Source organism: Guillardia theta (genome assembly GCF_000315625.1).
Source record: "Guillardia theta CCMP2712 unplaced genomic scaffold GUITHscaffold_65, whole genome shotgun sequence".
In the NCBI taxonomy this organism is placed as follows: Eukaryota; class Cryptophyceae; order Pyrenomonadales; family Geminigeraceae; genus Guillardia; species Guillardia theta.
In genome coordinates, this window is record NW_005434609.1 from 158,411 (window position 1) to 180,571 (window position 22,161).

The 22,161-nt window shown below is 53.6% G+C and overlaps 3 protein-coding genes across 3 annotated transcripts; 2 read left to right on the forward strand and 1 right to left on the reverse strand.

The window, feature by feature from the left end:
- Positions 1 to 4,029: 4,029 nt before the first annotated feature.
- On the reverse strand, positions 4,030 to 4,836 carry GUITHDRAFT_45583 (hypothetical protein; the record flags this gene model as incomplete). Its single annotated transcript, XM_005827598.1, has 1 exon — positions 4,030 to 4,836. A coding segment is annotated over one exon (807 nt), but the record flags the coding sequence as incomplete, so codon positions are not given.
- Positions 4,837 to 12,294: 7,458 nt separating this feature from the next.
- GUITHDRAFT_142551 (hypothetical protein) lies at positions 12,295 to 16,550 on the forward strand (the record flags this gene model as incomplete). The annotated part of the gene is made up of 10 exons (XM_005827599.1): positions 12,295 to 12,324; positions 12,651 to 13,910; positions 14,025 to 14,423; positions 14,619 to 14,702; positions 14,836 to 15,087; positions 15,136 to 15,447; positions 15,497 to 15,539; positions 15,590 to 15,651; positions 15,697 to 15,918; positions 15,978 to 16,550. 10 exons carry the CDS (start codon positions 12,295 to 12,297, stop codon positions 16,548 to 16,550), a joined length of 3,237 nt encoding a protein of 1,078 aa, XP_005827656.1.
- Positions 16,551 to 17,809: 1,259 nt separating this feature from the next.
- On the forward strand, positions 17,810 to 18,379 carry GUITHDRAFT_51727 (hypothetical protein; the record flags this gene model as incomplete). Its single annotated transcript, XM_005827600.1, has 1 exon — positions 17,810 to 18,379. A coding segment is annotated over one exon (570 nt), but the record flags the coding sequence as incomplete, so codon positions are not given.
- Positions 18,380 to 22,161: the final 3,782 nt, after the last annotated feature.

Sequence of the window (22,161 nt, forward strand, 5' to 3'; positions counted from 1 at the left end):
GGGGAAGGAGACGCCCTGTCGGACTTCAAAGTCTCCTCCTTCGCAGAGGGAGCTCCCTAGCTCGGCCCTGATGCTGAGTTTGCCCTCCTGGTCTACACAAGTGTTGTTGTACTTGTCCAAGATGTAGGCAGATACTGAGAAGTAAAATCCGGCCACCACAGTCGAGTTGCAGTCGGACGAGTTCGAGCATGTCGGGGAGCCAAGCGTCGACACTGATGGGACAGGGCTGACGGCCAACGTCTTTGGAACCGAACTCAGGACCTTGAAGACTGGTGACTCGAGGTACGTCAGCTGCCGCCCGACTTTCACGATGAAGTCTAACGAGTAGAAGGGACAAGAGCGGCGAATGGTCAAGTTGTCAAAGTTGGCAACCCCAGCTGAAGAGACCGCCACGCCCAGCATTCCTTCCACCATCTCACTCTCATTCCAACCTTGAGTGAAGATGAGGCTCGTCGAGCTGGGAAACATGGGCACGTTCGCATCTAGCGAGGACCCGATGTCGACGGCCCCGAAAGTCCTGAAGGTCATCGAGAACTCTGGCGTCCACTCGACTGTGGGGTCGATAGAGCTCACGTTGACAACCTCTGCGATGCAGGGGAAGCCGTTGATGGCGAGTTGACGGCAGACAGGCTGGACGTCGATTGATGACTTGGCTTGAGTGCAGATGCTGTCGATTCGGTTTCTTGTCGTGATCTCAACCTCGAATCTGAACTGAAGAAAGTCCGACCTGACCACATGAAAACTACGAAGAGAATAGTTGAACGACGAGTAGAACGCTTTTTCTATCTTGCCCAATACGGTGCGTTGATACGACAGTCGATCGCTGCAAGCATCCTGTAGAGGAAACATCGGTCTGGACGGGTCTGCTTTGATACTCACAACAAGTCCACACATGTTGGGAGGGCTCGTGGCCACGTCAGTCATGGGACCCTCAGAGAGGAGTCGTCTGTTCGTGTTGTTGGACGAATTGCTCATGTCAGACGTCATGTTGGAGCTATTGACTAGAGATGTCAGCTCACCAGACAAGTTCCTGAAAGTGGACCCAACAATCCCTAGACGCATGCTCTCGATTATTGTAGTTCCATGTCTCTCCAATCTGAACAGGACGGCAGCCATGTCGGAGAAATGACGAGGCAAGACCAGGGTCAGCCTCATCCACCACCTCAATCCTCCTCCGCACACGCAGCAGACGTCTGAAGGCAGGGAGATGTTCGAGGAATAGTTCCGATCGATGAAGGAAAGGAAACTTGTCCCATCGCACCACCCGAACGTCTTGTAGTCGTTGCAAGACAGTGGCAGGTGCTCTGACCAGGGGAGTATGTCCTGTTGGATGTCAACACATTCATCATGGAAATTCTCCGCACGAAGGTTCACAGAGACTGAGTTCTGATGAAGGGGAATAACGAAGTGATACTGGACGTTGACATCGATCAAGATCCGGAACCTGGACGACATGTCCGGACACGAGTACAGATCGACTTCATCGGAAACAGAGGCGAAGAAGGAGAACGTCGCTCCATCGAAGGCGCTTACATCGTGCTGCACCAAGAGATCTCTCGACTGAATACAAGAGGATGCGCAGCCCTCCCATGGACCAGTCACAAACGACCGGACGGGAAGTCCGCCGATCATGATGTACTTGACTCTCTCGCCGGGATCGTTGAAGTCAGAGCATACGACGCGAGCGTTCAAGCTTGCGTGATCCAGCTTTGCTCCGGGAGGCAGGTAACCGCCGATGTCAATGTTGCAGTCCCTATCTCCTTCGCAGACAAACTGCCTGATAGCCGAGATCGGGAATTGAGACGATCCCCATGGAAGCTCGGAGACGTTGCTGGCTGGCGGGTCTAACAAGACGACCGTCAAATTGCATCCGTCTTCACAGTACGACTGGACTTCCCAGTCTGTCTGCACTGAGAGCGCAAGAACAGCCGACGAGGTCAGGTTGGTGTACTCCGCGCTCGCTCCCACCACGTTGAGTGTCAAGTTTGCGCCCAACACGCTCCCTTGCACATCGGCCGAGACCTCCTGCAGGCTCGTCCCGAAGGCGTCCGAGAAGATACCTGAGATCTTCGCCGTCGAGGTAAGGGGCAGCTGGGGGGCAGGCGGGTTGGTCACTCTCAGGGAGAAGTCCGTCTGGACCACCACGTTGGTGAGCTCGAGGACGTTCCTGATGGACGCTGAAGTTTGCGGGGGGTACGCGCCCCCGAAGTAGACGGTGTCGCAGTTGCCGCTGGACGAGTCTGTCTCGCCGAAGACTCCCTGACCCCAGAACGCCGACCGGTTGAAGACTTCAGTGATAGGGTGGAAGCCATTGCCTGCCCCCCATGCCCCGTCGTTCTGACTGAGGCAGCACTCCACGTCCACGGAGGAGAAGGGGAAGCGGGAGAAGAAGTAGTCCCCGGACCTCGTCTCAGTCTTCTTGCGGGCAGGATCATCCGGGTACATCTCTATCACCCACTCCACCTTCCTGCAGTTCTTGTAACCATCGATCGTCCCCCTGATCCTGTCCCACAGCGTGCACCTCTGATGGAAGACATAGTGGATCACCAGCACTCTGGCCCTCCCCACAGTCACCGTCTGCTTCCATCCCCCATGAAGCGTCTGCAGGAAGTTGAGGTTGAAATGAGGCCTGTTTAGATCAGCCACCGTCACGTTGTTGGTGGAGATGAACGGAACTCGTTCTGCGCACTGTCTTGAGTTGGACACGGCGAAGATGTAGGAAGGGAGAGGAAGGGCCTGCGCAAGGCCTACGACAACGTCCCATGCTGTCGTCGTCAGTGAGGACCGCAGCAAGACAAAGTCACTCGAGATCACTTGCAGACTATCCGTCTCGATGAGCTGCGTTGATCGCAAGCTTGTCAAAGTGACATTGGTGCCGGCAGTTAGCGGCATCGTCGTCACAATCCTGACGTGCAGGACGTTGTCAAACTTTGGCTTCCTAGTCTCCTCACTGATGCTGGCCTGAAGCAGCTGCAGCTTGTGTACATGGAAGGTGTTGTAACGGCTCTCGCTGGCGTCGTAGACCTTGTCATCAGAAGCGCAGAAGGTTGTCAACATGACGTCCTGATGAAACTCCAGCGCCGAGCTGTATGTCTGCACAACCCCAGCTGCTCCTACGATGTACCTCGGCACAGCTCCGAAAGAGCAGGAGAGCTGAACAAAGAGGGGGCCCAGGAAGTTTGTACGATCGAAGGGTCGGGGGAAGATCGCTACAGTCGGCGGTGGGAAGCGAATGGTGAAGGTCTTGTTGACTGCAACGGATCTGTGAAGGTTTGCCGACTCCACCCAGGTCTCTACTGTCAGGTTGGTGTGGTTCAGGTGGAAGGGGGAGGAGTACAGCGCAAACTCGCCGCAGGTCGTCGAGCAGACCCTGTAGTAGATGCGAGCGAAGGGAGTTTGACTCGATAGCGTCACCAGCACGCCCAGCTCGTCGACGGCAGTCAGGAGCTGCCCGTCAGGATCCGGGCTGAACTGAGCTGGGGAGCAGGCTAGCACGTAGAGGAACTCCTTCCTCGGGCTGGGAGAGGCTCCGGACCTGGTAGAGATGGCTGACAGCAAGACTTGCCCACTCGGCTGCGCCATGGAGGAGTTGAGAAGGATGGGACCGAGGTACCTCGAGCCCAGCAGGGGATCGCTCCCGTCCAGAGAGAAGAAAGTTTGCGCCCCGTCGAGCTCTTCCACGACCAGGGCGACGCCCACACTCAGCTCGTACTGAGCTGGGGCAGGCAACGCCGTGGGATCAGCTACAGACACCCTGAGCTGGCTGGACGTGAACCCGAAGGCGGAGGAGCTCCCAGCCAGCTCATCGTCCTCACTGAGCACCCAGGCCTTGAGGAAGAGGTTGGTGTAGACGATGAAGGGGCTGCTGTAGAGTTGGGGCTGCGATCCGTTGAGCGAGTAGAAGATGACACATCGCGGGGTGGAGGAGGAGATGGAGATGTTGATGAAGCTGGTGTTCGCTCTCTCGCAATCTCCCGTCGCTCCCTCCAGCGGGCACGAGGGCAGGATAGCAACTTTCTCGGCTGCGGAGACCGCGAGCTTGCTGTCCCTCGGGGCTCCCCAGCACGAGATGGCACCGGAGACAAGAAGGCCGCACGAGTGCTCGGAGGAGGCGGAGACGCGGGACCACCTGAGATCTGCACGAGGAGAGACGAGCAGGCGGTTGTCCGTCGTGCTCCCCCAGCAGGAGATGGAGCCGTCAAGGGCGACGCCGCATGTGTGGGCAGTGCCACAAGATACTTGCTGCCATCCGTCACGGCGAGGAGGGCTGCTCTGACCCCACTCGTTCCCTCCCCAGCAGAGGAGAGTCCCGTTGAGCAGCACGCCGCACGAGTGAGATCTACCGGCACAGACGTCTGACCATTTCAAGGAGCTCCCTCCTGGTACGTCCACCTGGTTCTCGTCGTATCCCTTCCCTCCCCAGCACAGTGCCGCCCCTCCTACCTCTATCCCACAGGAATGGAAGAATCCGCTCGACATCTTGATCCACATCTTCCCAGCTGGAGGAGACGCTTGTAGGTAGGCATTGTCTCCCCAGCAGAGGGCCGTCCTGTCCTCGAGGATGCTGCAAGTGTGCGCTGCTCCTGCTGAGACCCTCCTCCAGCTCAAGGCTGTGCTCGGGACCGTTGCTTGCCCCATGGCGTTCTCTCCCCAGCAGAAGAGCTTGCCGTCCTCCATCACAGCGCACGTGTGCTGCTGGCCGAGATCAAAGTCGACAACTGAGCCGTGTTCAAGCACAGCAGGGAGGATCGACGTCTGTCCTGCACTGTTCCTGCCCCAGCAGATCAGCTTCCCCGAGCTGTCAAGGGCGCAGGTATGATGCCCTCCCGCCTTTACGTCTAGGAGCCTCGTCCCACACCAGACAGTCTGACAGGCCGGCAACCCTCCTCCCTGGCAGGTCGACGAGTCGGGAGGATAGCCTCCCGTTGGCCAGAACGCTCCAGCTCGGATGCAGAACGGTCTGTCTGCTGGAGTGGGTGCTGGAGGAGAGGTGACGTTCTGTTCTGGCGCGGGAACGAAGTTGTAGTCTCCGGACAGACTTCGTTCATAACGTGCAGCCTCGTCGGCCGAGTTCGCTTGTCTCCTCAGCTTGAGACTGTAGACCTGCTGAGAAAAAAAGACGTCATCGCTCAACAGGACGAAGTCCAGCGAGATCGAACTGTTGAGAGGCCAGTCATCGCACTGAGGCCCGGCAGTGACGTTGTGGTGCACTGGTTGGCTCCAATCGAAGACTCTCGCGTCCATGAGCTGCCAATCCTTCCTGTTGCCGAAGGTGTAGGCGAACGAGTACATCCCCTTGTTGACTTCGCTGACCGACGAAGGGGAGGAAGTAGCCGCCCAGGTCACGTACTCGTCTTGCTGGGAAGGCAGGGGGACCAGCCGGACCCAGGAGGTGGGCTGAGCAACGAGAGAAACTTTGATGACCATCTTTTGGCAGCCGAAGGTAATTTCGCTCCCCTCAGTGTCAAGGTCCAATACGAACTCGACATCTGGCGCATGTACGTCGTTCCCGACCTTGTCCATGGGCTTCAAGACGGAGAGAGCGAGCCGTTGAGACTTTATCGGCAGTGCTGGAGCAGTCGGAACGGGAGAGGAGGGAGAGGACTGGGGCAACATTGCGATGCAGACAAGACCAGCAATGTCTTGATGTAGAAGAGGGAGGGACTTGAGACTGAGCTGGTTGTAGTCAATCACTTTGGAGTTCCTGAAGGAGTCAGAGAAAAGGAAGAGGCTCCTCTCCTGGAGCAGATCGTCAGTCTGCTTCCCACACTGATCGCACGTGAAAGCAGCGGAATGGTTCCCTCCGAACGAGAACGTCTTCAGCAGCTCCAAGTCTTCAAGACTAGCCCACTTGTAAGGAGCTCCCGTGACGGGATCGTCGGGACAGGAGTATGAACCGTTGCCCGTCCATCGCCAAGGCAAGCTCAAGACGAAGGCAACTCGGGGATCGAGTTTGTACCTGCAGAACCCTCTACAAGCATCGAAACTTCGTCCCGCATACCACAAGATCTGCTCGCTCCCTGCCGCAGGTCGAAGGGGAGAGGAGCTTCTGTTGTGTTCCTCCTTGACCACGACCTGAGGGCTGAGCTTCCACAGGCCGTTCTCGTGCAAGACAACAGGGACCGAGTAGTTCACTCCGTCATGACTGGCGCAGACAGTGACAAGACTGCTCGAGGGCTGCCTCGTCAGGGTGAACTGTAAGAACAAGTCCCTTCCTACTGCGTCTCCAGCCCTGCAGTAAGGTTCACACGAGCAGAAGAGCTTCGTCCCGCTTGCTGTGTAGAACAGCCCCTCCTCCCCGTGAGAGCTGCAAGTCGCGTTCCCTTCCACGAGCTTAATCTCGACCTCCGTCGCCTTGAGCAAGAAGGAGGATGGTCTGAAGAGCGTGAGGATGAAGGGCTGATGGAGGACGACGACTCCGCGCAGCTCTGCTTGCCAGACCCTCCAGGGAACGGGAGGAAGAGGGAGAGGATCTTGACAAGCGTCGCCGATCTTGACGCTTCCTGTGAGATCCCTGAAGAACGTGACCTCCTGCTGGGAAGAGAGCTGGACGCTGGTTCTGATGTCTGCAGGATTGCTGTATGACGAGCTCAACGGCTGCAAGATCGAGAGCTCAAAACCGCCACGAGCGACGTTCAAGGTGACGTTGGAGGAGATCATAGGATCTTTAGAGAAGGTGAAGATAAGCCTGACTTGAAACGGATCTTGGACGTCGAGGGTTGTCTCCAAGAACAAATGAGAGAAGAACACTTGGCCTTGCTCAACTTTCCGAACCGTGTCCCCCATCACTGCCACCTGTGTGTTCCAAGACTCGACTTGTACTGAGATTTCACCATCTTCTTCTCTCCTGACGATATTGCCGTAGTCATCGACCAGGGAAACGACGGGCTGGATGCCGAAAGGAAGCCCGATGAAGACAGTCTGGATGCCGTCGACCTGCTGATCTGTGATGGACGCGGGCAATCGAGAGACGACGAGGCGTGTTGGATCTCCCGGAGCGACCGTGATGTTCATGGCGAGAGAACGCTGGGAACCTAGCAGGACATCCTCGAACACAACGAGATAACCAATTCCCGCTCGTCTGAAAGAGAGGTCCAAGAAACTAGCGACTCCCCCGATAGACAGGATGTGGGTTGTCCCGAACATCGACGGAGCCGACTCGCAGGTCAGGTTGTAGGGATCACAAGATTGCGGCATGCGGCATGTCGACGAGCAGTCGTAACGCACTAGGGAGTAGTTGACATGGACTGACACGTACCTCCTGGATGCGGTCTGAAACCCGTGAAGGTCGACCAACCTGACAACCAAAGGAGGATTGAACATCGGCCCAGCAGTGAAAGTATTGGAATTCCCCTTGTCTGAGACCAAACTATTCACAGGGAATTCAACTTCAAACACAAGGGATGAATTCTCCAACGAAATCCCTTCGTACAAGACGGAATACTTGACCGCAAAGTAGCCTGGCTCGCTGACGGTCAGGTCGTTGAAGAGAAATCGGACGGGACTGCGGGAGTATGGTAGGACACCCTTGCTTCCAGTCAGCAGACGGTCTTGATTGGGCTTCTTAGGAAATCCCTCAAGCGTCAGGTTGGCAAACCCGCTGTAGCTGAGGTCGACGACGAAGTTTTCGTAGGCATCGAGCAGAGCAATTTCCGTCAAGAACGAGTCCAGCGCTACCTGGTTTACACCCTGCCCAGCTGTACAAGGAAGAGCGCAGGGTTGCTGCAGAACAGAGATCGAGCGGGGCGAGGAAGAGGTGACTTTGAATACGATTGAATTCAACTCGCCAATCAATGGCATACTGAAATGTAAGGAATATTTCCCAACTCGCAAGAGCTTCAGATCGGTGAACTTGACGACTCCAGCTCTGGCCTCAGCTGTGGTTTTCCCCAGCAAGCTGCAGGAGTCAGTTGACCATGGCGCGACAGTCTGTGTGCTGTTTTCCTTGTAACATGTCAGATTGACACCAGCTTCCCGATGAGACAAGAGAGCATATTCACTGTTGAGGTCCAACACCTTGACCACTACCTCACTCAAGGCTACTCCCGCCTGTACCTCCACAGTCGGTTGGCTGACAAACTGGACAGAGGCGACAGGAGGCATGATGTTGAAGCGTGTTGACTCGAGAGCTCCGTCCAGGAACTTATAAGCAAACTTGAGGGTGAAGCCTCTTCCGGGCTTAGAGACGAACAGATCCGTGAACGAGGCTACACCGTGCCTAAAAGGGACAGCCAGGGTCCCTTCCAGCGAAGCTCCTGACGGGTTCAGCCCCAAAGATACAGAGACGAGGTCGGAGCTGATATCGTCATTGACTAGTCCTTTGTGGTACAGGGCTAGTTGAGGGTTGAAGGGAAAGACCTCGTTGGCGATACAGTCGACGGGTTGTGCGACGATGAAAACCTTGTCGACCGAAGGAACTGGATTGGCGACATTGAATCGGCCATCCTTCAGAGAGGACACTCCAAGGACAAGGTCGGCTTGCTGCGGTAGATTGATATTATAAGTGTTGCGAATAAACACACAGGAAGGCCTTGAATATCGGTAGTCTCCCACTGAAGCCATAAAACACAACGAGTAAACAACGCTCGCATTAGGGAAGAATTCACACCCCACATTCCATTGAACATCGAGATATCTCTGCGAGGTTGGTCCAACAATTGTCTCTCCCTTGCAATCTCCTGATAACAAGTTCTCCTTTGCGCATCCGTGATAGACCAAGTTTTTGCTGAGAGAAAAGTCGCCCAAGGGCAGGATGGACATGGCAGAGTTGGAGAAGTTGTTGGCAAACATGAATCTGACGAAGGGAAGACTGCTCTCTATTTTGCTGCTCCTGCAAAAGAATCTGCTCGTTCCCAAGGGGCAGGCATCCGAGCTAACGCACCTGTACAACAACTCACTTCCAGCTGAGGGGGAAATAAGTCATTCACCTGCTATAGAGATGGGAGTCGAGATTGATGTACAGGATTTCATCTGCAGTAGGACAGATTCCTACGAAACCCTCACATTCAAAAAGATGTGCATCTGACGGGCTTATGCATTTAGAGACTTGGAAACTGGAGTTGACGCCATCCCAAAACAGCGATTTGGAGCAATCAAAGAGGATTGTATCTGATATAGTGGTAGGACGAGTTACCAAGAATCCTGAGTATCCGACATTGAGAGGGGAGTCTTGTGAAACACGGATGATGAAATCAATGGCACGAGTTCCTGAAAGGGAGTTCACCTCTAGGGATATTTGCAAGAAACAAGGAAACTTGTTGCAAGCATTCTGAGTGAGAACTCTGATTCTACCGTCATCACTCAGCATGATGCCTCCAGACGAGTAGTATTGTAATATGGTTGACTGCGAATAGGAGTCTGAAGCAGAGCTGCCTATGGCGTCAGGGAGTAGAAATGGGTAACGAGTGAGCGTGACTGAAGAATTCTCATCAATGATCAGCTGGTAATCAGATTCGGGATTGAGAGAGAGAAGAGGAGGAATGACTGCAAAAGGTGATTGAGGGTAAGAATTTTCTGATATGACAACTGTTGTCCTGACATGCCAGTCTGTGCCTTGACTATACACCAGGGAACTGCGGCAACAACCTTGAAAGAATGCTTGATACTCCCCGGAAGATTGATAGCTGTGGGAAAATGCTAACTTTGAATAAACTAGTCTATCGTCCAACCTGATTATGATGAAGCTGAAACGAGACGCATTAGTCTGCAACTTGCAATTTTCTGACATACACGTGTAGATTGATCGACGCACGTCCGACGTGGACCCTTCTGTCACATTCAAAATTGAACCAGGCCCGCCGTTGATGCAAGAAAGCCATTCATCTCTCAGAGCCTGTACATTTGGTTCTTGCGCAGTTTGTTTGCTCAGCGTGCTTCGCCAAGTGTCCCGTTCCCATGCTACTTCAAGCGAAAAATGAACGAGAGAGGGATCCATGGGATCTACTCTCCAAGAAAGATCTCCAGAAACGAACCAACAATAACATTGCTTAAAGAATAAAGACATGATCAAGACATTCAAAGTTACAACAGCATTCAATCGCCGCATGGTTCCAACAGGGCACGTGAAAGCCACGGACAACAAGCCTTTGCTCTGGCTGGCCCACAGTTACAGGACCGTTCAGCTCCTACCCTGCTGTCGACCAACGGATGTAGCAGAGGCTTGGCTACTCTCAGGCGTCTTCCTCCTCCTCCTCCCTACCGCCTGATCCTCTGCAGCAGAGCCTCCCTCGTTGACAGCGCCATCTTCGCTTCAAGAGGCATAACCGTTACGGGTACTCGTAACCGCTAGTCAAAAGTACCAATTCCACCCACCCCCTGATTTTTCTGTCTGATCGAAGGAAAAATGGGGGTGAAGACCTGGCACAGGGCAAAGGGGGTGGTGGAAGGAATGCCGTTGTGCAAAGAAAGGGATTCAGACGAAAGATAATGACAGACTGGAGGGGAGGAGGGCAGGAGAGGAGGAGGGGAGAAAGGAGGGCAGGAGGGCAGGAGGGCAGGAGGGCAGGAGGGCAGGAGAGGAGGAGGGGAGAAAGGAGGGGAGGAGGGGAGGAGGGGAGGAGGGGAGGAGGGCAGAAAGGAGGGCAGGAGGGCAGGAGGGCAGGAGGGTAGGAGCTAGAACAATAAGGTGCGGAAGGCAATGCAGCACGCTGAGGGAGGAGTCGAAGTAGGCCGAGCCGAGCCCCAGGAAGTCGGTCGCGAGCGACGTCATCGAGAAGGAGCGGAGCGCCTTCTCCGTTAGACAAAAGGAGACAGCGTAGGACAATAGAAGAAGATGTAATTGAAATTTTCACTGGGGATAGAGCTGTGACATTTTTTTGTCGAATGAATGACAAGAATAGATTAGATTCCTTGTAAACCTGATCTCAACGATTGACGTTTGTGCAGGAAACAAGATGATAAATGAGTGGTTTCAAAGTATTTACACTGACTTTGAAAGCTGCGTACCAATAAGGCATGGATCAAAAGAATGCGGAGTAGGAATCAATTGTAAGCTTTGCTTGTTATTTGCGTGTCAACTTTGACTTTCGCATCAGTCACGTACGACACAAACGGAGGTTTGGTAGTTCACTCGCTAGTGCAGAATGGTCCAGCAGCAATGGCGGGGGTAAGGAGATCAGTATCAGCTTGTTGAAATCCCTGATAGAGGCGAGCACAGGTCCTTCCAGGAGATATCTTATATGAAATCGAAGGGAGGCCTTGTTTTGCGGCGCCTCTTGAAAGAGTAACTGCGATGCTGACAGGACCGTGAGTTATTGAGACAACTTGTGACATGTGGCCTATGCTGACTCTTGATCAGTGAGAACAGTTTTGTATGGACAACATTCAGGAGGAAAGAGAAATTCATGAAGTTGGAAATCCGCAGAGTATTTCCCTTGCGTGCCAAACTTCCTGAATTCCGTGAAGATGAAGAGTCGGTGGCTGCGTCAAAACCGAAGCATAAGTTTTTCGAAAATCCTGCCAATTCTTCTCAATCTGATCCAGAAGACTCTCCCAAATCCTTGATCGAAGTCAAAGGGAACAAAAGAAAATCGAATGAATTCCAAATCCTTAGGGACACCAATTCGGAGATGGACAAATCTGAACACTCTTCCTTCAGCAAGGTGAACTTGTAACCTGCAAATGTCTTCTCCTTTGAAGAAAATTTCGAGAACAGCGTTCTCGTGGATCATTATCTTTCAAAATCTCGAAGGGAAATGCAAGGCAGCCTCTCTCACATTTGGTACACTGCATGTGAAGTCTGGTTGTGGGGATGGTGACTTTGACGTAGGAGAATTCGAGCAACAAGTTTGTCGATGTGCGCCCTACATCAAATTACCCTGCTCGCAAGAGTCCACGGGTAAGGATTGATTGCACCCTGCAAACGAGTCTGATCAATATTCGGATCAGACCAAAAACACTCTTGTGAGTGATTACAAGCAGAGAACCAATAGCCTTGTGAAAAACAGGTGGATGTCGGGAGCGTTGATTTATGGCATAATTGACGCAGAATATGAAGCAATGTATTCGGAAGGCCAGAGGCACCCACTGGTTTCACTCCCCGCGAGGTGAAATGTTGTTCGGCGAGAAAAGAATTGCTGTATACTGATCCATTTACCAACATGTAGGTCATCGATTTGGAGAGGAAAAGGTTTAATGTTTTTTGTTTCTCAACAAGGATTTTACTCATCCTGTCAGGTCTGAGCCTGCATATTACCCTCACAGGAGATAGAAATCGTTGTCAAACTGGCAGATCGGATTGAATAAACGTGATTTTGCCCCCCCTCAGTTCATCACCCCAACGAAGGCTCGGTCGCTATGCCGGGCCTGGCCGAGTCTTTAAGTGCAGTGAGTCACCGGCCGGGCGGCCGGGCCCCGCCCGCCGGGACTCGTGACCAGTGACACGGTGACACTCTGGAGTCACTGGCCGGGCGGCCCCGGACGGCGGGGCACTGCAAAGGCTCACTCAGTGAGCTATCAGTGTTTAGTCAGGCCCGCACCAGAGAAGTTTGGTTTGTGGGATGCGATGCAGAGGATGCGGTGGGGTCGTACTGTTCGCCGCCTTCATGCTTTCACTAGGACCTGCTCCCATATACTCTCCTCCTCCTCCTCCTCCTCCTCCTCCTCCTCCTCCTCCTCCTCCTCCTCATGCCTCTTCCATACCATCTCGTCAGGTCGGCGATCGTCATTCCTCGATGCATCAGTCTCGAGCTCTTGGGAACGATCCGGTGTGGAGAAAGCGCAGGTCAGAGATCGACCAGAGGAGGAAGCGGAATCGGATCGAACCTTGCTCGTTTCCTGCATCAAGAACCGAGTTGACGATGACAGAAAGAGTTGATGTCGAAGCATCAGAAGGGATGACAGCAAACAAAGTCATCAGAAGCTTTCTGGAGGGGAATTTCTGGTTTCCCGTGCAAATCCAGGGAGAGAAAGACAACAGGATCTCTTTCACCGTCGACAACAAGGCAAGATGCAAGATGAAGTGGTTCGAAGGAGATATGGAAGCTCCCATCGAGGGAGCAGGAGATCTAAGATTCCTCTTGGCCTCGATCTTTCAAGTGCCCTGCGAGGAGGTAGACGTGGCGATTCGATGCCTTGACAACGGCAAGTCTCTGAGAATGACGTCCAGCAATCCGAGAGAGCTTCTGGAAGAGCTCAAGACTTTGACAGAGCGAAGCTTCTTCTCAGTCACGCGCAAGGGAGTCGACAGTGGAGCAGAGTTTGAGGCCGCTGACATGATGGGGGATTCGGACGACATGAGGGTGGAGTCCACTTCTGACCCTGGAGCCAAGGAGATGTCTGATCCTGCTCGCGTTTCATCGTTGGATCACTCGGATCCTCTAGAAGGGGAGGAGAAGAGTCCCGGACAAAGATGTTTGGATAAGCTGCTGGTTGAAATCCATTACATGCAAGCGGGAAGGAATGAAACGTTCCTGCTTCGAAAACTGATAGACTCTGAGGCAACAGGCGGCAAGGAAGAAGAGGATATCCTCATAGAGATGACTTGGATCCAAGGCAAGGCAAGGTTCTTCCTGAATGCAGTTCGAGACCTTGTTCTCTTCTTGTCAAGATTGTTTGGGACCAGTTTTGATCATTCACATCTTTCTCTTGTGAGCAGCCAAGATGTGAGCAGTGTTCCGCAGAGAATATCGAGGTACACATCCAGACTAGATTTCTGGGCTGAGATGAAGAAGCATGGAGTCTTGGGCACCACCAAACTTTACTTCCAGCACGTCGACGTATCAGTGCAGCTGGATCAGATGAGGGAGATTTCGCTCAAGTCGATTCTCGGTGATTTGAATCCCATTCCGCTGCCTCAGTTCCAGCCTCGAACGTTCGACTTTCGTGTGACTGACGGCGATAAAGAAGAAGTGATGCGGATAGAGATGGAGGCAAAGGGAGCAACAGGTATGTCGAGGACTCGATGCCTGGATGTACGTTCGAAGCTCGAACACTCTGTTTTGCTGACTTGGAAAAGAGGGAATATGCAGCTTCTCCTGGTAACGTCGTAACATGGATCTGTTGAGTGATGACGTCTTTTGTGACAGAAGCACGGTTCTCAAGATGCGATCAAGGTTTTTGCTCCAATCTTCAGGAGAAAAGCGAAAGACAGCATTCTTGAATTGAAAGTACCTGCAACTGAACTCCCCGAGAAAATGGCGACTGTCACAGTCGATGACATAAGTCCCTCTCAATTCATCAGCTTGATTGCACATTGCTCCCTACGGGACATTGCTGTTCGAGTGGCGCAGAAAAAAAATGTTGATTCGAACATGATGCCTTTGTTGAATGATCCCATTTGTCGCAACAATTTTCCCAGACGTTTTGGTAGTACCAAGGGTGTCAAAGCAAGTTCTGAGGCTGTGAATCCTTTGCTTGTAAGAGGAGAAGAAGATCCCATAGAGGATGATTCAGATGACGGTGGAGTGAGCATTGATCCGGTCCGAGTAAGTGCGATGAATTGCGCAGAGGCATGTAAATTGCTTGAACGCTCTCTGGAAAAAGTGCGGCGAGGGGGTATGGATGAGGAAGATAGGGCATGGGAGATCTTTAGGTTGAAGCAGATCATCGATGGGATGCAAATGAAAGATCAGGAAATCTACTGCTGCTTTGCAATGGGTCGCTGAGACGTTTGTTCGCAGATTCTTCTTCTTTCTGACAAGGATTGGACCAATTATTGTCTTGCGAGCGCAAAATACCTTTCGTTCATAGGAAGTTTCGCTGAAGTATTTGAAATCTACCGGTCTGCGATATATTATTCACCGAAATCTTCTCGCGCATTGTGTGAATATGCAAAATTCCTCTCCATGGCAAGAATTTAAACGCTTTCCCAACAACTAGGTCTGACTTTCTTGATAGGACTCCGAGTTTTGGGATACCTCTGAAGCTCTGTTTGAGCTTGCGATTGTCACTGACAATGAGCAAATTGCTGCTCAGAATGGAACTATCGATCATCTTACGAGCGCCAGAATCAGATTTGATTTCGCTCATTTCTGCCAGACCAAAAAGATAGATCTTGATCTGGCAGAGAAGCTGCTCAGAGAATCGATTGCCTTCAATCCCGCTCGCTCCAGTGTTTGGCATAATCTTGGCATCCTGCTCATGGGCAAGGTGTCTTCTTCTTCATGTAGATATTGACATCTTACGTTGCGTTACCAGAACGGCGAACAAGAGGCACAAACAGCATTCGATAGGGCGCTCATGCTGAACCCATCATCCATAGACACACTGTGCAGCAAAGCCAGCTTGTCTCTGCACATGGCCAAGAACATTTCTGAGATATGTCAGCTGGTGGAGAGGGCAGAAAGCATCAAACCTGGAAGCTTTGAAGTATTGCTGCTCAAAGGATCGTTATTTCACCACAAGGATTACAACGATCAACTGGGAGCTTTTCGGAACCTCTTAAGAGCCTTCAGACTTCAGCCGTACAACGTTGAATTGCTGCACACAATGGGGAGCTTTCACAAGCTGGTAAACGTTTTCATCCTTCATGACGAGCGGCATAACGTGCCACCTTCAGGTGATGAACGATGTTGCAACTGCTATCGAGTACTTCAAGCAAGGTAGGTCTTGAGCCTCTCTTTCTCAGTTTTTTCTTACCTTCTGTTCGTAGCTTTCTCCTTTGATCCCCTGGATCCGCAAGTCTTGACAAGCCTGGCCTTGGCTCTCATGGAGGTCACGAGTCTGGCGTTCTTACGCTCTGCTGATGAGATAGAGCAGGGCCGAAGGTTCAAGGATGAGCATGATAGGGTGGAGCTGGAGGTCGATGGACTAGACTACGACTTCCACGAGGCCTTTCGCCTGTCTCAAGACGCGATCGCACTTTGTCCTCAGTCTGCGCACGTGCACTATGTGCATGGCCAATGCTTGGAGGAGTTCGATCAAAACATGCTGGCAGCGAAAGAAGAGTATGAAGTAGCCCTGAAGCTAGACCCTCAGCATGTATGTCTCCTCTTTCTTCCCAGTCTAGGCAGAAGTTTAACATGTGACCACTTGATCAGGTTGAGGCTCTTTGTGACTTGGGCTCCATCTACCTCAATAACTTGTCGGACTTCCAGTCTGCAGAGAAGATTCTCCATCGTGCTCTCCGTATTGAGCCCAACAACCCACAAGCTCACTACCACCTCTCCGACATCGACGTCATCGTGTACAACGATGTGGCCAGGGCCGAACGAAGGCTCCTGGACACTCTCAACTGTACTTGCAATCCTCGGCAGCAAAATGTGCATCAGAACTGGTGCAATTTGCTTCAGACTATCACATACATTCAAATCTTCCACTTCAGGAACCAGTCGCTGCCGAGGCACCCCTTGTGCCTGGACTTCTTCACGACATGTTTGAAAAGGCTCGGGATATTGAGGTCCAAGATGAACTTGGAGGGCCTGCCGGAGCTGTACGATTGTATTCGTGATCAACTTGACTACAACAGCACTGAAGAAGGGGAGGAGGACTATATGAGCGAAGATGGCGAGGATCAAAATCAAGAGACGCAGCAGACAGACAAAAATGTGTGCGAGAAAGCATTGTCTCGGTTGCAGACATTGTTGAATGCTCGAAAGAGTAACTCGGGGTGAATGTCAAGTAAACGAGATGTCAGGGGCTAGCTACAAGGTATCATGGAACAAGTGATCAACGGAGAATACACTCAGTCGAACAAGCCTGGCGACTAGTTTCTTGAAATCTAATTTACTGATGTATCATGATATGCTACAGCGTATAGCGTACATGTGAACCTAGAGACATTGTTCATTTGTTCGTGAAGATTGTTGTCCGACGGGTAGCATACACCTCGAATGAACTGCACAGCAGGAGCCGATACTTCTCCTTCGAGGTCAAAAGTGCATACCTTCGCGTGCAACAGACTTGAGGAACGAGAGATAGCGAAATCCTAGTAGCGACAAGAATAATCTGCGCTCGCTCATTTGCTTCCCTCGCCCTCGCCCTATCATTTCCCATCCATACTCTCCGCTTCCTCCCCTGTTTGACCTGAACTTGGGTCATGTCTGCAGCTGGAGGCAGTACCTGGCCCTGTCGTCGCTGTTTCCTGCATGACATTGACAACTTTGCCGTTCCTCGACCCTTATCATGGGTTGTCCGACGGTAGTGGTCGATAGTCAAACCATGTAGGGACCCCTTAGAAGAAACTACTTGTCCCCAGTGTCGATCCCTTGATGGTTCACAACAACTGTTGTTTCTGAGCTGGGATCTGACTCAGACAAGTTCCCCGTACCGCCATGGCTGTATGGATCGCCATGGTAGCGATGGCGAGACAGCCATAGCATTACGGCCGTCTCGCCATCGGTGCCACCACTAGCGCTGATCTTCCCGCCGACATTCTCCCTGCCTCCATGGCTCGGACCATTTTATCTGAGGCAGACTTGCACCAAAAATCAAAACGCTGCGTTTTTAAATTCTTAACACGCCTATTCGAACGACAACGGACGCTGCCATGGAGTTTGAGCAGGTATGGTGGGAGGGCGGGAAGCAGGAGAGAGAGAATGGGACAGAAAGGATAGTGTGTATGAGAGAGATTAGGAGGGAAGAAATTACAGAGGAGGAGACAGAGAGGAACGCAGGAGTGGGAGGAGAGAAGCGGAGGAAATTCAAGTTTTGTTTGCACGAAAGAAATCTCTGGACATGAGCATCTAGAAAAGTTGTTCTTGGAGGACCAACACATGATTGTGAGGTTGATTGAGTGCAAGCCACAAGCATGTGGCTAGATTCACAACCGACGTTACAATCATGCCGTGAATTTCATGAGAGGAAGTGAAATGAGATTGGTTGTTTGAATTCATAAGTTTTGTGAAGAGCTGATTGGGATCAATCTAACGACTCTCCTCAGATCGAAGGTAGCAAGGAGAACGTCCAGCCACTAGTTGGAGGCAGAGACGTCAAGAAACTAACCAAACAGCTCAAGTCGCTACAGTGCAATCCCACATCCAACACTGTCTCGATATTCGAAGAAGGGTGCCGTGAATGGGAAGCAAAGCTCGACACCGAATGCCCTGAGGATCCCATTGCGACATGGGACGAGTACATCAAGTGGGCCCAGCAGCAAGCCACGTCGGACAAAGTTTCCAATCTTGTCGTGCCGATTCTGCAAAGGTGCTGCAGAAAGTTTCAGAAAGACGAACGGTACAAGAACGACCCAAGATACCTGCGAATCTGGATCAAATATGTCGACACCGTCGCAGACCCGACTGACATCTTTAACTTTCTTGAAGCGAATGGGATCGGACAGGGACTTGCTCTCTTTTACACGTCATGGGCGTTGGTGCTCGAGTTGAAGAAGAACGACTTCACGGAAGCCTACACCAAGCTCGAGGAGGGAATCAACAAGCGCGCTCAACCTCTCGACAAGCTCCAGGCAGCCCTCAAACAATTTCAGCACAGAATGAATCAGGTTTTTGCTCGTCCCTCCTTGCCTGCCTCCTTTGATCATTCTGCAGAGAACCATGGAAGCAATGAAGAACTCTGTCATCCCTCCCCCCCAGCAAGCTGACAAGGCCAACGCTCGTGAGTTCGGCGATGAGCTCAGCAAGAGCCGCCGGGTCACCAAGGTTGCCACGTCCCAGCAGGCAACAGGAAGCACCCTGGGAGTGTCGGGGAGACCGGCAGCCTCGCGGGGAGCGCAGGTGAAGGGAACTGGGAACAAGGGCGGGTTTTCTATCTTCGTGGACTCTGAGAACAGCGCTCCCACGAGCCAGCAAAGCGGAGGAGGGTGGGAGTACCTGCCAGCAGAGAAGGAGAAGACCAAGGAAAACACTCGGGCTGCGACTCAGTGGACCAAGGAGGCAGCTGGAGTGATCCCGATGAACAGGGCCCGGCCGAGCGTGCCTGCCGCCGGCTCTGCAGCGCCGGAGAAGGCTGGGGTAGACTTCGAGTTCTTCGTCGACGAGGGCCTGGAGGCGGCAGACAAGAAGAAGGAACGGGAGCCGATCAGGCAGCAGCTGGAGGGGAAGGTGGGGAAGCTCAAGGTTATGGAAGACTCCCAGCAGGCACGACCCCTGGACTTCCTGTCCGGCCCCGAAGTTCCAACTGAGCCCCAGCAGCATTTCGACGGCCCCTCCACGAGAAATAGATCAGCATCCGCACGTGGAGGGGCCAGGGAGGATGCTGGAGGTCAGCAGGGGAAGAAGCCGAGGCAGAAGAGCGCTGATGGGACGGGGGTGTCGGGCTATGACCGGCAGATGCTTGTCCTCTCTGACGGGGAAGAGATCTCCATCGAAGAAGCTCGTGTGATCGGCAGGTCGGAAGAGGAGGAGGAGGAGTTGGGAGGAAGGAGTAATTCTGTTCTGCAGGTATGGGAAGAAAGTCTGGAGTGGCGACTTGACCCGACAGGTGCCAGAGGTCAAGAAACTAGTGCAAGAGCAGGACCCAGCACAGGAGCAGGAGCAGGAGAAGCTTGAGTTTGGCTACAACCGAGGACTCTCCCCACCATCCTCTGCCTTCCACGTGAGCATCCCAGACCAGACGCAAGTGTCTCCGACCTTCTCGAGCTTTGCGCCCAAGGGAGGGAAGAGGTTCCAGCCGACACCCAGCAGCAGGGAGGAGGAGGAAGACAAGGTGACTTCGAGCCTGCAGACTCCTGTCCCCTCCTGCAAAGGACGGCCGGACGAGTCGATCGAGCACGCTCCTCCCACCCTGACCAAGTTCGGAGGGAACGATATCTCAATGATCTCCAAGGCCGCAAACTCCTCGACGTTCCTGGCCAACAGCTCCCGGCACACCCTCTGCCCTCCTGGGGACGTCAACTTCACCCTCCACGAGCACCCCCAGGGCAACGACGAGAACTGTGCTCCCGAGCAGCTGAGCTTCGGGGAGAGGAAGGAGAAAGTCCCTGGCAACTTCTTCGTTGCCTGCGAGTCCTCCCCGACGGTCAACACGAAGAAGGCAAGGCATCAGGTCTTCGACCTCATGCCCAGCCCCACAGTCACCAGGGTGGAGAAGGACGAGGCTGGGGCAAGAGCTGGAGGGTTGCTGGACGAGTCGGACTTCTTCAAGAGGGCCGCAACGTCCTCGTCGCCCACCATTAACACCAAGAACGCGCAGATGATGGCCTTCGACCTGATGCCGAGCCCCACGCAAACGGGAGGAGCGATCAGTTTCAAGGCGCAGGCACAGGCGGAGGAGGAGAACTTCATGCAGGAGGAGTTCTTCGCCAAGGCTTCTTCCAACGCATCCCCAACTATCAACACCAAGAAAGCTCAAGATCAGGTGCCTCCTCCTCCACCACCATCACCTCCGCCTCATCCTCCCCCTCCCCCTTGGGCTACTTCCTTTCTCCCCTCCCTCCTCACGTTCCACTCCAGGTGTTCGACCTCATGCCGAGTCCCACCGCCACCTCCTGCCCGGTCATGTTGGCTCACTCGACGCCGACGAGGAGCACGAGGGAAGCCTTCAACCTCCTTCCCAGCCCCACCGAGACGTTCACAGCAGGAGGACTCGAGTTCCAGCACGCCTCTGCAGCTGCTCCCTCCTCCCTCGCCTTCGAGATCCGGGAGGACACGGCAATGAAGGGGATAGCGCCGTCAAGCTCAGGCTTTGAGATCCGGGAGGACACGGCAATGAAGGGGATAGCGCCGTCAAGCTCAGGCTTCGAGATCCGGGAGGACACGGCGATGAAGGGGATAGCGCCGTCAAGCTCAGGCTTCGAGATCCGGGAGGACACGGCAATGAAGGGGATAGCGCCGTCAAGCTCAGGCTTCGAGATCCGGGAGGACACGGCGATGAAGGGGTTGGAAGTGCTCAAGGACGAGGAAGAGATCAAGGTAGAGGAGAAGCAGGTTGCTCCCAAGAGGAAAGGCCTCCGCGTTCTCTGCGAGCAGGCGTCTGGAGCGGAGGAGGTGGTGAAGGAGGCTGGCAAGGTCAAGCGGGGGATGCAGGAGGAGGGCAAGGAGAATGAGGAGATGAAGGAGGAGGAGGTGAAGGAGGAGGAAGGACTGAGTGCTGGTCTGCCGAGCCCGCAGCTCCATCAGCATCTCAACACCATCGAAGAAGTTTCAGTTGAAGTCTCACAGGCCAGCGACTGCAACATGACGAGGCTCAAGGAATCTCGTGGCTCCTCCCTCCAATTTTCCTCCTCCTCCTCCTCCTGCTCCTCCTCCCTCCACTTTTCCTCCTCGTCTCCCGCTCCCCTTCTCTCAAGTGCTCTTTCTCCTGCAAAGGAAGAAGAGCAGGAGGAGGAGCTGGAGCTGCTGGCAGGGGAGGGTGGGAGAGTGGAGGTGTACAGCGAGAAGGAGCAGGCAAGGAGGACGAGGCTCGTGGAAGGGCTGATGAGGAGGGAGAAAGGTTACCAGCAGCAGGAGGAGGAGAGCGTACCTGCGGTCAAAGTTGGGTCGAAGCTCGAGCTTGCAAACTTCACGTTCCATGTGGAGAAGATGATTGGGAAGGTAAACCTCCTCCTCCCTCCTCCCTTCCGCTCTTTGCTGATCCTGTACCGTTCTCCGCTACTTTCCCTTCATCTCCATCAACACCACCTCCTCCTCTACCTCCTCTCCCTCCTCACTTCTTCGCAGGGTTCATCGTCCAAGGTCTACACCCTCCGGAGGATTCATCTCGACAAGAGCATCACCGAGGACCTCCAGGACGAGTCGCTCCTGGTCCTCAAGCTCCTTCAACATGCTCCTCCCTGGGAGTTCTACGTCTCCCGCTCGCTCCAGCAGAGGCTGCCGGAGGACGCAAGGAGCTCGTTCCTCGACTTCCGACATGCCCTGCTCTACCCCAGCTGCTCCCTCCTCCTCTCTGACCTCCGTTCGGAGGTCTCCCTGCAGGATGTAATCAACGCCTACCGCAAGGTCAGAAACGCCCCTTCTCCCTCCTTCCCTCCCTTCTCCCTCCTTCCCTCCCTTCTCCCCTCCTCTCCCGCTCCCCTCCCTCCCTCCCCTACTTCTCCCCTACTTCTCCTCTCCCTCCCTCCTACCCCACCTCCTGGACCAGCTGACGGGGTTCGAGCAGGCAGGCAAGAAGATGGAGGAGCATCTCGTCATCTTCTACGCCATCGAGATCCTCCGAGCTCTAGAGCACATGCACGACGCTGGGTGAGCTGAGAACTGTCTCCCTCCTGCCCCCAGCTGACCCCCAGCAGGTTCGTGCATGGCGACCTGAAGCCAGACAACATCCTCGTACGAGACGATGCGCTAGACAAGCAAGAGAACTGGAATTACAACCCAAGTGCTGGGTCAG